Here is a 13796-nt window from a genome sequence, read left to right as displayed (position 1 = left end):
AAAATCAATTACTATTCTATACCTTTTGAAGGTATACTCAATACAAACAGCTTAATTATATTAAAAAATAGTTTAAGCTACTATCAAATATATTAAGATATTTCCATCATTTAAAGATGTTAAAATATGTAAAGTGGCCAATGGCGATTGAGTTCTACATGCCAGTCTCTAGAAAAATCTTTCCTAGAATTACGTATACCCCCAATGTCCCCCAGATAACCTAAAAAGGTTTTCCTAGGCCACGATGCACTTCAGAATCACTTTTAAAACCTGCTTAGGCTCTACTCTACCCAGATACTCAGACCCCAGGTGTTGGGGAGAAGGGGCACAGGCATACCCTATAGGAAAAGCTCTCCAAGCAATCCTATGTAACTGGCAACTGCATAAAGATATTTCAGTTGACTCTTGAACAGCATAGGTCCGTTTATATGTGGATTTCTTCTTTTAATGTTTGTTTTTGAGAGTGTGAGGGGGGAGGGGCAGAGAGAGAGGGAAACACAGCACAGAGCCCGACGCAAGACTTGAACCCACCAAACCGCGAGATAATGACCTGAGCTGAAGTCAGACACTTAACCTACTAAGCCACCCAGCACCCCTACATGTGGACTTTTTTTTTTTGACAGAGCACTGTAAATTTATTTTCTCTTGATTTAGTTTGACATTTTTCCTTCTAGCTTACTTCATTGGTAAGTCTATTAAGTTTTGGGTACTTGACTTTGTGGGAACTGGTACCCCTAACTCTACACTGTTCAAGAGTCAACTGTACATGGCAACTAGAAAGGGAAAACCAAACAGAAAGGCAGTTTTATACCTTTATTTGACAATCAGCAATTAGTTCTCATCCACATTAACAGTCTGTAGATCTGCAAAAGGAGGGAGAGTCAGTCAATTTCCATCCTCACACCTCACACTTTAACATTCCAAAACCTTCTCTTGAAGGGTGGAGGCCAGTATTACATGACCTTTTTACAACCCAGCTATGGACCTGTTTTGTATCTTCCTGCAATTTCCCACACCATGACACAAAGGTTTACAGTGACTATTATGCCTGTTACCCATTTCCCTATAAGAAGGATGCAGGGCACATAGGTGCATAATTAAGTATCTGTTGGGACAGATGAATTCAGGTTCTAAAAGGGCTAAGGCTGCCTTTCTAATTCCAGCAGCTTTATGGGATTTCAACTTACTTTTAAAAGTGGTGACAGGTACATAGGTAACCAACGTATAGAGCTTGTTTGGTGAATCCTCATCCTCGTTACGTTTTCTGGACAGCCGCACACGGATACGGTATGGAACATTCCTAATAAAGATATAAACATGCTGCTAAGTCAATGCCTCCTATCAAGAAAATAACTGCCACTGGTACTAACACCTTCTATCCCCTCATCTGTGTTCTATCCTTTATCTCAATCTGATCAGGCACTACAAGTAGACAGCAGTTCCCTGGAAAAGAAATACCAACAAGGTGGACATTAAATGCTATGGTCTCAGGATGTACGTCTGTCTCAGCAGGCAGCAACCACTGACACTCAACCTACGCTGAAACATGGATCCAAACATGCTAGATCTTTTCCCTCTTACCAACACCCAAATCTTAATTATAGGATTTGTCTATGTTCAATGTAAATTTGGAGAAACACCAAACACTGATGGACACATTCAACACAGAAGACTAGTAACTGTTCAGTTTCCCTACCTTATGCACACAACCCTCTCCTCTCACCCAACCTTAGCAGCATTACAGCAGACTATCTCCTTTTACTGGTCTGAGGCCATGAAGCATTCTGAAGCAATCCAAACCTCAGGACTCTTCTTGGCTTTTGTGCTCCCCTCCCCCCATCATCTCAATGAACCTCTTTGGACACTCCTTTATTAGACATATCTTCTCTACCAGAATGCTCAATGACAGCAACTGCAGGGCTGAATCTCAGGTCCCTCTGTCATTCCCTTAACACCAGATGCAGACCGCTCCCTCACCCTGCTCTAGCCTTAATAATCACCTAGATCCACACCAGCACCATTCCCTTTAGCTGGTCTACTCCAGCACCTTATATCATCCTCCACAGCAAAAACCACTGTCCTGCTTATAAGGAGGGCTTGGCACTATTGACAATTGGGCTGGATAATTGTAGGGGTGCTGCCTTGTGCACTGTGGGATATTTAGCAGAGCCCTTGACCTGTGGCAACCTGTAGTAGTGACACCAGAACTGCCTACTGCTGAAAACCACTGTGCCATAGGTTTCCCATTATGTCTAGAAGATAGAACCAAACTCTTTGCCATAAACAACAAAATGCCACATAGTCTGTTCCCTTCCTAACTCTCCATCTTCACTTACTGTTCAAGTCACTTTACCATCTGTACTCCCATCTTCACCAACCTGTTCCAGCTCACACCAAGTGTGCTCTTTGTGCAATGCTCTTACCTGACCCCAACACTGCTGGCTCTTTCATCATCTAGGTCTCAGTTCAAATACCACATCAAAGGACTTCCTTGCAGATGCCACCCCACCCTTTGAGTCATCATCACATTTTAAGGAAATACTTCCACTGAACCTACATAGACTGCGCAGAGTTGGTTAAGCTAGTGTAATTGTAAAAGTTCATCTTATAACATAGATAACTGTAGCACCTTATTCCTTTGGCCCAGACAGCTTTGTTGAGCCTGGTGTCGATGCGCACATCTGGGGTTCCCATCTCCTTCATAGCAAATTTCCGGATCTCTTTGAGTGCCCGAGGGGCACGCTTCTTGAAACCCCTGAGATTCAAAGAAAATAAATAAGTAGAAAATTAAATGAAATATGTAACATATGATGTCCCGTTTTCACGAAACAAATCTAAACCAAAGCCTTAAGGCAATAATAATCCTCTTTCCCCGCAGTGTGCAATGCCCAAAAACTAGTGTTATACATGGGAAACAGAAAATGCACAATCTACTTTCAATGATGTGGGATAAGAGCTCTGCATATGATCCTAAGAAATGCTAACACACACACAATTCTTTCCTGATAAAACACCCTATGCTCTAATACCATCTGCCCAGCAAAATCAAAGAACAGGATATACTTGGAACATAAAATACATGGATTATAAAACTAAAAGTGTTCTCAGATCAAAGTATACATTATTTGTCATATCTTAAGACATGGCATGTTTTTGGAAACTAAACATTTCCTCTTGAGAGAATGAAAACCACAGTCAATTCTTGGAGCTCTTAGCATGTGTCAGGCATGGTCATTAACTCATGTCTGTTTCAACGGAGTTAGATATTATTAACCTGTTGTTCATATGAGGACACACAAATTCATCTAAATTTCATGCTTTTAAATAAAAAAGTGTTGAAAAAGCAAAACTTTACTACACACTGAAATGGCCAAGCATTTGGAAGTGAAGGCCATTTCAAACGGGAGCAGAGACCCAAGTCTAAAAAGGTGCCCCACCACCTACGACTGAAGCTCAGAGAAGGGGCCATGTCAACCATTCACCTCTATAACCCAATGCAGGCCCTGGCGCATTAATAGGCGCTTCACTTGTTAGATGGAAGTGAATTTTATGCAATCCAATATAACATACAGAGCATGGTAGATTGACTTAATTCTGCTAAAACCTTCAGTGATTTTCCATACTTACAAAAGATGACCCCTGTACCATCTCCCCTGCTCCCTTTGCTCCACCCTCACTTAGCTTCCTTGCTATTTCTAGAACCCATCAAGCAAGTTCAGTTCATTCATGTAAACACCTGACCATCTAGAAATAAAAGGTGCCTGAAATAACAGCAGTAGGTACAACTGCTATATGTAGGTGAAATATGGAGTAAAAGAGATGGTATCAAGTACCACAGAGAAAAAATAAACCAGGGAAAAAAGAGGGAACATTAGGGAAAGGGAATGCAGGTTTAAATAAGATGGCCAAGAAGATACTAGAGTCTAGATCTGCAGATCATGAGAACAGCAATTTAGGTATCTGTGAGAAAAGCATTCAGGCAGAAGGAAAAAAAAAGCAAAACACACACACACACACCCCAGCTACTGGTATGATTAAGAAAGTAAGTGGCCAGCTCATGTGGAATCTGAGCAAGGCTAACTGTAACCATTTAAGTGAGAGAAATGGTGGTGGGACCAGGGCAACTGGTCCAAATGTGGCAGGCAGGACCAATAGGACATGCTCACCTGACAATGACTGAAAGGGGGAAAAGCCTCGAGAGGAATAGGAAAGTTAGGCATGACGACGATTAGGAGCTTGGTTTGGGACATGTGAATAAATACCCAAGCCAATAGTAATTGGATATACGTGGCCCTGAGACCAGTTACTATTACCCAGCATAGATAGAAGACAGACAGAGTCCTGGGGCTCTTCAACATTAAGAGGATGATGAAAGGAGGATTAAAAGGATGTGAGGAGGTACCACAAGGTTAGCAGCTAGAGGAGAAATAAGAAAAGAACAAGACTGTGGAATCTTTGGATGTAAAAAAATAATAAAGCACTCCCACAGAAGAATGAACAATGAACCGTCAATTGTTACTTATCAAGCAGGCACTGAGAAATGAATAAGGATTCAGGTCTTCACTTGGGGGTTTTAGAACAAAGCATAAATTGCCTGAAGAACTTGATTCACACCTACACTTTTCAAATGTTCCATCATCTGTGTGGCCTTTAAAACAGCACGCACTTTCACAGATGACTGACTTTTCACCGGGCGCTTTTTACCATTTTGAATCTTAATCTCTTACTAAAGTAAACTAGAAGGACAGGGTCTTTGCTTTCCCAATGAATCTGCAGAGCCCAGGACTGTGCCTAATATAGTCAAGTGCTTGATATTCTCCCAAACAAATGTATGAATGTCCCAAATAAAGGGGTGAGGGGAAGGAAATGTGGTTATTCCCAAGAAGCATCAATACAAAAAGGCACTGGATTTCAGGGCACTTGGGTGGCTCAGTTGGTTAAGTGTCTGACTGGCTCAGGTCATCTCAAGGTTTGAGTTTGAGCCCCAGGTCAGGCTCTGTGCTGACAGCTCAAGAGCCTGGAGCCTGCTTCAGATTCTGTGTCTCCCTCTCTCTCTGCCCCTCCCCCACTCACACTCTGCTTTCTCAAAAATGAATGTTGGAAAAAAAAAAAAATTAAAAAGCAACAAAAAAACCCAGTGCCTTCAACAAATCTCAGAGATTGCCCCAATGGCACTGTGGAATACAGGAGAAATGTAGGTGTGGCAATAATCCCACTTATGCACAATCTTTCTGTGATGGCTCCTGTTATTAATTATGGAATGGGGACTATCCCAGGCATCCAGAGTTACAGTAGATGAAAAAACCAAGTAATACTATATTCCACTTGTTAAACCAAACATACTTCTCCATCAGGCATTTTTAATATTAATGTGACCACATCACATTACAGTGAAAGAGCCTACTTCAGGCAAACAAAGGAATACTCCAAGACAGGTCTGTTGGCCTCAACTAAAGTATAATCATCTCCCTCAATTAAGAGCCTTGGAAGGGGTGGTTCAGAATTCCAGCCTAATAAGGAAAAAGAACAAAAATCTCTCAGACTCTTCAAATTCCTTCTCTGGCCTCTACTGACTTGTGTGCCCCCAGTATAGCATTATAGCCGGTATCAGGATCTCCACCATCAGACGATTCGGAGGCTGATCTGCTTTGAATGGAACACCAGCACTGAGAGTCACTTTGGTTCTGATCTGGATGCTCCTCATGAACTGAGAGGACATCTTCCTGCAACAAAAGTGCTGGTATCCTACAAGGACAGATTTGTAGTTTTGGTCATTTACTTCTGCACTGCCTGCATTTTCTGAGAAAGACCTTGCAGGAGAAAAAAAAAGATTTCTAAACGTTTCAAAGGAAGACTGAACAAGTACCCCACCCCAACTATTATCTCATCACCTTGCAAGTCCACTGCTATTTCAAGATCTATCCAAAGAATAGTGATATGGTATTCCTTACATGAATGTGTTTACTATTAGTTTGTGCGTTTAAAGTATCTAAGATTAAAGGTGACTTTAAAAAGGGAGAGAGAAACATGAACTTTGATGTCTGATCACTGTATTAGGGGAATCTGGCCTCTGTGCTGATCTTCTAAGAACCACACTAAGTCAATTTCTCAAAGAAACCTGTTAAAATGACTTAGTATGACTCTGGCATTAGGTAGTCCTCTGAATTAAGATTCTGGTGCTGATGTTCCTGTGTGCAGGCAGAGGAGGACTGGAAGAATGGTCAAGGAGAATTTTGTAGGTATACCCCAGAGTACTGTGCTTCTCACTGAATAAAGACGTATATACATACCTACAAAATTAGGACATGGGAAGCAGGGCTATCAATTTGACAAGGACTCACTACTTTTCTCTGGACCAATTACTATTGAATTCTCTAGCCAAAGAGGCTTTGGGGACAGAATGTCTGTTTGGGACCTCACTTCTATTTACGGATACTTTGAGGTCGATATTACAACACACACGTTCCGGTCTTGTTTCTGCACACACTTAGGCCTTCCGAAAAGCTCTTCACCAACAATGCAAATCTCCTTACAGCCACCTTTTCTCATGCCCTGGTCCACAACTTTCAGCCAAAATGGCTCCAGGTTTCTGGTTTCTAGGTTGTCAGTCATACTCCACCATTTTAGAGAATGGTTAAGGGGACCAGAATTTGTACGGGTCTTTGCCTTAAACCAGTTAACAAGGTGTTGGTTATTCCAAAAGGCACAGACTGTAAAAACCATACAGACAAAAAAATCCCAAGAACTAGAACATTCAAAATCATTCTCAACATTCTTGTACATCACAAATCCACAACAGCCATGTGTCCTTTGCCCCAAGAATTTAGCTACCACTTTGCTCTATTGCTCTGAGGAGCTTAATACTGAAACTTTAGAATGACCTCAAAAGAGCAAGACATTCAGGAGGCAAAGTAAGGGACTCCAATGTAGAAGTTTATAGGCGGTCCAATTAAAATTTGGTCTTGATTTTGGAACTCTTTTAATCTGACCAGGTGTTTAGCTAGATTGCTATAGCTAACATGCCAATCAAAATTAGTGTTTAGGCATTAACAGGCTCCACACACATTAGAATGTTGTTTTATTTTTACTGAGAAATACTGCCAACAGACTCTACACAATGGAAAGCAGATAATACTTAAAAGCCAAGAAACTTTACAGCTTGTATCAACGTTATTTCTAAAATACTTTTTTTTTAAATGTTCATTTCTTTTTGAGAAAGTGTGAGCGGGGAAGCGGGGGGGGGGGGGGGGGGGGGGGGAGGGAGGGAGAGAGCGAGAGAGAAGCACACAGACAGAGAGAGAGACTCGGAAGCAGGCTCCAGGCTCTGAGCTGTCAGCAGAGTCCCATCTGGGGCTCGAACTCAAACCATGAGATTGAGCCACCCAGGTGTCCCATATCAACGTTATTTCTAATTTGTGTGTGTGTGTGTGTGTGTGTGTGTGTGTGAGAGAGAGAGAGAGAGAGAGAGAGAGAGAGAGAGACAGACAGAGCATAAGCAAAGGAGGGGCAAAGAGAGAGGGAGACAGAATCCGAAGCAGGCTACAGGCTCTGAGCTGTCACCAAGGAGCCTGATGCAGGGCTCAAGCTCCCTGAAAGCTCATGAACCGCAAGATCATGACCAGAGCTGAAGTCAGATGCTTGACCGACCAAGCCACCCAGGCACGCCCCAGTGTTATCTATATTTAAAGATCAGTGTGAAAATCACTTCAATGCCTGAACCTAGGATCAATCACCTTCTCATTTCTGTATTTGCTTTTGGTGTCTTTTGCCTGTAGAAACATTTTGTGAACTTTAGAATACAGGAAAAATTATTTACTGTAAGTCCAAGTTGAGCCTTAAGGATCATATCTGGTTAAACCTTGGCAGAACTACTTGAAAAGTTTTTGCAAACTGGGGCTATGGATACTGAACCAAAATAATTCTTTTTTTTTTTTTTTTTTTTCCAATTTAAGGTTACTTTGTCTCTCCTTACAAGGATATGATTAAGCCAAATAGAAAATATGCATACATACTAGTGGGCGGGGGGGGGGGGGAATGCGCTTGTTTGTGGATGTTTTAAAATTAACAAATATCGTATCTTCAAAAAATACTCCAAATAACAGTATTCAATAAGGGATTGGGTCTCCATTCTTAGCAGTAAACTTAAGAACTTAAAACCATACAGACAAAAAGTCCCAAGAACTACAACATTCAAAATCATTCTCAATATTCTTGTACATCACAAATCCACAACAGCCACGTGTCCTTTGCACACATATTGCCCTAATACTCTATTGACACATTCTTTTCTTGTCTAACAGTCTCATTTCTGGTATTTCAACTCAACCAGGCTTAGTTAATACATATTTGTGTCAGGAACTAAAAGAATCCCCTCTAAATGTCCACATCCTGGATTGAATACTCCTTTTCCAGTTAATTGCTTAGCTTTACGGGGGTCTAGAGACATTTAAAAGTTTGTCTTCCTATATGCATCTTTTACCCTTTAGCCTGCCCAGGTTTATTCAGTTACAAAGCTCCCAGTGAAATCATTTTATCATCACCAAGTTCCCCCAACTGGTTCTCCCAGAAACTACAATTCAATCTTGTGTTTCCAATCACGAACCTCCCAGGATTACGCTTTAAACCCTATAAACCTTAAACAGGGGACATGGAACAGAGATCCGAATTTTTAGCTTTTAACTAGACAGACCTCAGAGTGACAGCCAGACGCGTGAGTTCAGAAGCCCCCAACCAGCAAGGCATCGGGCCGACTGCAGACATACTCACACTCCATGGATGCGCTTGTGAATGTTGATGGTGTATTCTCTGGTCACTACCTCGTTGATGGCAGAACGGCCCTTCTTCTTCTCGCCACCCTTCTTTGCGGGAGCCATCTAAACCCAGGCGACAAGGAAGTTCAGACCAGAATGGGACCAGCACAAACCCAAGTCCTCCCTCCCTCCCAAGCCCGGCCTCACGCTGCCACCCTCAGGGCGCTGCCGGTGCAAAAGGTCGTGGCAAGCCCGAAACCCCAGGTATTGGCAAAGCCAAGTCAGCTTCCCCGCGGTCAAAGCGCCGTGCCCCTCAGATGCTCCCGGAGCCCCAGAAACCCCTGCAGGCTTGGCTCCCGTAAGCCTGGCCACTCTTCTTCCCAGGCTACGGAAACCCACTAAACAGCGCGGGTTCGCGTCCCCGAGAAAAGCGGAGTCCTGGACCGGCTTAGAAAAAATCTCGCGGTCCCGGTCAGCACAATCCCCAGCGAGGATGGAAGCAGATTATCGAAGCCGAAACCCAGCACCCACACTCACCCTGCCAGGCCCGGGTTGGAAAGGAAGACCGCGAGGTATTGTGGGAGAGGGAAAGCAGCGTCACAAGTACAACTTCCGGGTCGCCTGGAGGTGGGTGGAAGAGGGAGGCGAGGCTGCGACGTAAGCGGCGCGCGTCCGGGGAAAAGCAAGCACACTTTGGGGGCGGAGCCGGGGAGGGCCAAGACTGCGCGTTCCTGCCGCGCGCTCTCGGCGTCTGCCTTCTAGTAGCCTAGTTGCCTCCACCGCGCTGTGGAGGTGCGGCAGGGTCTCTCGCCTCTGCCCCTAAATCTTCAGAGGAAATAAAGCCCAGGCCCACAGCTGGATGGGACCTGGGGCGGGAAAAAAAGACTCCAATTTGTTTTTCCCATTCTCTCGTTGATTCGGCCGACGTTTGATGAACCTGAGTGTGGCGCCGCACCTAGCTGGCGGTACCATTGAAATTGGAGACAGCTGCCGCCCTGGCGGCGCCCTCGTCGAGCAAGGACACTCCTGAATGGGAGTGCTTACTTACTGTCCTGGACTGTGGAGCCACCCGAGGGTCGTGTCCGGCCCGATGCATGGGTGGGCCGGGGGTGCAGAAAGCAGGGAGGCTAGTGCTGCGCTGAAAGGATGGGCAGGAGGTAGACCGGCAGAGAAGTGGAGCGTGGCAGGTGAACCGTCTGAAGCAATAGGGCTTCCTAGACTCTAGGCGGAGAGATGAGGTAGTGTGGGGCCTTACTCAAGAGTTTTACAAGTAATGCATCATTGAAGTTATCAGGAGGGCAGTGCCATGGTCAGATTTGTTTTAGAATTAATTCAGTTACGTTGTGAAGAATAGATTGGGAGCAGGTGGGCAAGATCATAGCAAGGAAACTAGTAGGAAGAAGTTATTTACATAAGAGACAAGGAGTTCTGAACTAAGGCAGTTGCAGCGGGATTGGAAAGAAGCAGACTGATTTTATAGATACAAGTAGGTAAAACCAAGAGGATTTGGAGAGAGAAAACCGGTGTAGACTCACTACATTTAAGAGATGGGGGCTGAAGAAAATAGGAACGAGTCATTGGAGCAGTAGGAAAAGATTTAGTTGAACATGTTCTAAGTCAAAAGGAAGCCAAAGTGGTCAGCACGTTCTAAATGCTAGAGTTTAGGGGCACCTGGGTGGCTCAGTCGGTTAAGCGTCCGACTTCAGCTCAGGTCACGATCTCGCGGTCCGTGAGTTCGAGCCCCGCGTCGGGCTCTGGGCTGATGGCTCAGAGCCTGGAGCCTGCTTCCGATTCTGTCTCCTCTCTCTCTGCCCTTCCCCCATTCATGCTCTGTCTCTCTCTCTCTGTCTCAAAAATAAATAAACGTTAAAAAAAAAAAATTAAAAAAAAAAAAAAACCCAAAACAATAGGACAAGGAACTACTACCATTTAAAAAAAAAAAAAAAAATGCTAGAGTTTAAGGAAGGCAAAAACATGTACCCACTAGATTCTCCAAACAGGAGAGTATCAGTGATTTTAGCAAGTTTCACTACTGGAGCATGGGGAGTGGGAAAGAGCCAGATGAGGACAGAGTAAGGACCGAGTATGGGGCTGGGTTGCTTTCTACCTGTGTTGTCCCTTGGGGCACAAAGACTAGGAGAGAAGACATACTGAGGAAGGGGATCAAAAGGCAGGGGAACTGGGGAAGCAGTAAGCAGTCCAGCTGAACAAGTGGATTAGATATGATGTGAGAGACAATAGGGAGCTCTGAGGAGACGCCCAGAGGGATGATTCTAGAGCTCCCCAGAGGCTTAGGAACTGGGTATCACCAATCTGGGGATTCTAAGACAGTCAGTTTGATCCATGGATCCGTGCTTTCCTTATTCTAAATGAACTCCCTTTCTTCACAGGAGCACACCATTTAATGGCTTCTTAAGACAGGGAGGATGGGAGCTAAAGTTGTTGAGCCCTCACATACCTGAAGGTTTTTATTCAACCCTCAAATTTATTAATGTTTTGACTTGTATGGAATTTCGGGTTGAAAATAACTTCTCCCCACTGTTTTGAAGGTATTCTCCATTGTCTTCTTTCAGAGTGGTTGTTGAGAAGTCATGTGGCCTCCTTGGTGATCTGTTTTATTTTCTCTGAAACATTGTAGGATCTTCTCCTATCTCTAAAGTCTTGAAATTTCAAGCAAATAGACCCCACCAGTGGAAATCTACGAAATGGCCCTCTCAGATGTCAACTGTGCTGCTTTAAGTCAAGGTTGAACAGACAATAAAAACCATTTGGTCTGAAGGACTGATAATCATTAGCCTGGCTGGGGGGCTCTCCTGTTTCAGTTTAGCCCTGCAGGCTCTTCCAGCTTCTTCTCTCTCAAGCCTCAGGGGTCAGGCCAGTCACTGCTGGCCTCCCAGAGACCAAAACCTTTAAGATAAACTTTGTTAGCTGGGTTTCTCTCCCATGTCTTTTGACTTTTAGTGATTACCAGGGAATCCTTAAAATGAGACAGGATCTGAATGCTTCCCTGTAGGGGCAGCAAGGAAGAAGATCCCAGTCTCGAGGGACAACAAACCCTAAAGTGCTGAAGGGTCTTTTTGGGTAGATTGTGCTTAGGAAGGTCCAATGGGATTTCCTAAGAAAAGCCACTGAAAGATTGTTAAGATGAAAGGGGTGTGGTGGTGCAGAAGGAAGGCACTAAAGGAAGATCTGTCCAGTAGTAGCATTCCAAAGCTTGCGTTTTCCAGAGTTCACATCTCAACCGCTTCTTACGAGCCAAGGCTTTACAGTTTTCCGAAGAGAAAGGTCATGATTTTTTCTGGAAACAAGACAGGGTTACAAAACCACCTTTTAAAGAGTGGAATTAAATGAATCAAAATCTTAAGGATTGAACTTCCACTGATGTTATGTGCGTTTATTTATTTATTTTTTTTGCTTTTTTTGATGTTATGTGGGTTTAAAGAAATGTTGCACAATAAGAGATTTATCCAACATGTATGAAATTTAAGCAATGCTAAATTAAATTAGTAACATGGTTTGTACTCTGCCATCTTTCAATGGCTTCCAGCTTGAAAATCCTAGTATAATAAGTATGCTGCTTCCATTAAAAATCTTGCTTTATTTAGGATTCTGAAGGCCAATTAAAATACAAATACAGAAAAATCAGATGTATAAACCTTCGAATTTACAAAACAGTTCAATTGCCAAATAGTTCATCTAGTTTCACACAGACTTTTTTGTGGTGTCTAAATGTGGTGTCTTTCCTGATTGGATTATGCAGGGCTAGCAGTATGGGCGGTGAAAGAATTTACCCAAGGCAGAAAGGTGATAGAAGTTTATTGAATATACCACAAGGGAGCTGCAAGCAGGACAGCAAAAGAGAGGCTGTCTGCAACAAGACGGTGGGGGCTGTTTTTAAAGAGGGAAGGTGAGGAGGTATGGTGAGGTATGGAATGACCCCTTTTTTGGTAACTGAGCCTGGTTGTATGTAGCCCTTTGGTTAATTAGGGCCTATGGATATTTTGAGGTGGGTCAGTTGATGGGCTTGTCTGTATTCAGCCATGGGGCCACTGTCCGCCCTTTCTATATATTCCATTGCTCGAGCCTGTTTGCCTTAAAAGCAGCCTCTACATTTTTCTTTTATTTATTATTAAGTAGGCTCCACGCCTAACATGGAGCTCGAACTCATGACCCTGAGATCAAGAGTCACATGCTCCACTGACTGAGCCAGCCAGGCAACCCCTAGACTTCTCATTTTAGAAAGAAGGTTCACTTCTGATTCCTTTAAAGAGTAGTAAATCATCCTAAAGCATGCAGAACATTGAGACTTACCTTTTTTTGGGAATACAGCAACTGTGTGAACAATAAAACTCCTTTTTTGGTGACTTTATTTGCATAGCCTCTTGTGCCAACCAAAAGTGATCCTTGCCACGGAACAGAGGAGCTACCCCTACGTCACAGGGAGGCAGGTAGACGCACAGAACTACAGCAATGGAACAAGGAAAGAAACTTAGTTCTCTTGGGCCAATGTTTACGGAAAGGGCTGTGCTGAGCAGCGCCATCTCTGTGATTCTCAATCATGGTGTGCCAGGGCACCCTTATGTCAGCGTGATGAGGCCTCATGGGAGGTGGGGGGATATCTGTAGTTGGCAGAAGTCTCCTAGATGCTGCTGTTATATCTCCCCCCACCAACAAAACGTGTGTACACACCTCTCACACACAGACACACAAACCCCATGCACATCACCGATAGATCTAAGTGTTGGCAGCTGGAGCCCATGAAGTCCAGCCCAGGTGAGTTTAATTATGAGTTGTGACTGCTTTGATGCAGATTGTCTCCGTCAGATCCACAGATTCCCTATGTCTAGAAGGCTGAGATGTTTCCAGGGGCTTTTGCTGTTTCTGTTTGTTGTGCTGTCATCTTTATACCGTTGTTGTTTTTTTTTTCTGGCGCAACCTTTAATTATGAAGGTCAGGAGCCTGATGGGCTGGTGCATATGCTGCAGCTCAAAAAACCTGATTTATTCATTGCTTGCTTTCACCTTTTCGATATCTTCGATTATCCTT

General features: G+C 43.7%; 1 protein-coding gene across 1 annotated transcript; it reads right to left on the bottom strand.

Moving 5' to 3' along the window:
- Nucleotides 1–799: 799 nt before the first annotated feature.
- RPL31 (ribosomal protein L31) lies at nt 800–9397 on the bottom strand. The gene is made up of 5 exons (XM_060608839.2): nt 9288–9397; nt 8767–8873; nt 2630–2755; nt 1188–1300; nt 800–863 (listed from the first exon to the last, which is right to left on the bottom strand). Exons 2-5 carry the CDS (start codon nt 8871–8873, stop codon nt 832–834), a joined length of 378 nt encoding a protein of 125 aa, XP_060464822.1. The 5' UTR covers nt 9288–9397; the 3' UTR covers nt 800–831.
- Nucleotides 9398–13796: the final 4399 nt, after the last annotated feature.

Source organism: Panthera onca, chromosome A3, assembly GCF_046562875.1.
Source record: "Panthera onca isolate mPanOnc1 chromosome A3, mPanOnc1 haplotype 2, whole genome shotgun sequence".
Lineage (NCBI taxonomy): Eukaryota > Metazoa > Chordata > Mammalia > Carnivora > Felidae > Panthera > Panthera onca.
Note: the sequence above shows the minus strand (reverse complement) of the source record. Positions and strands in the feature narration are given on the sequence as shown.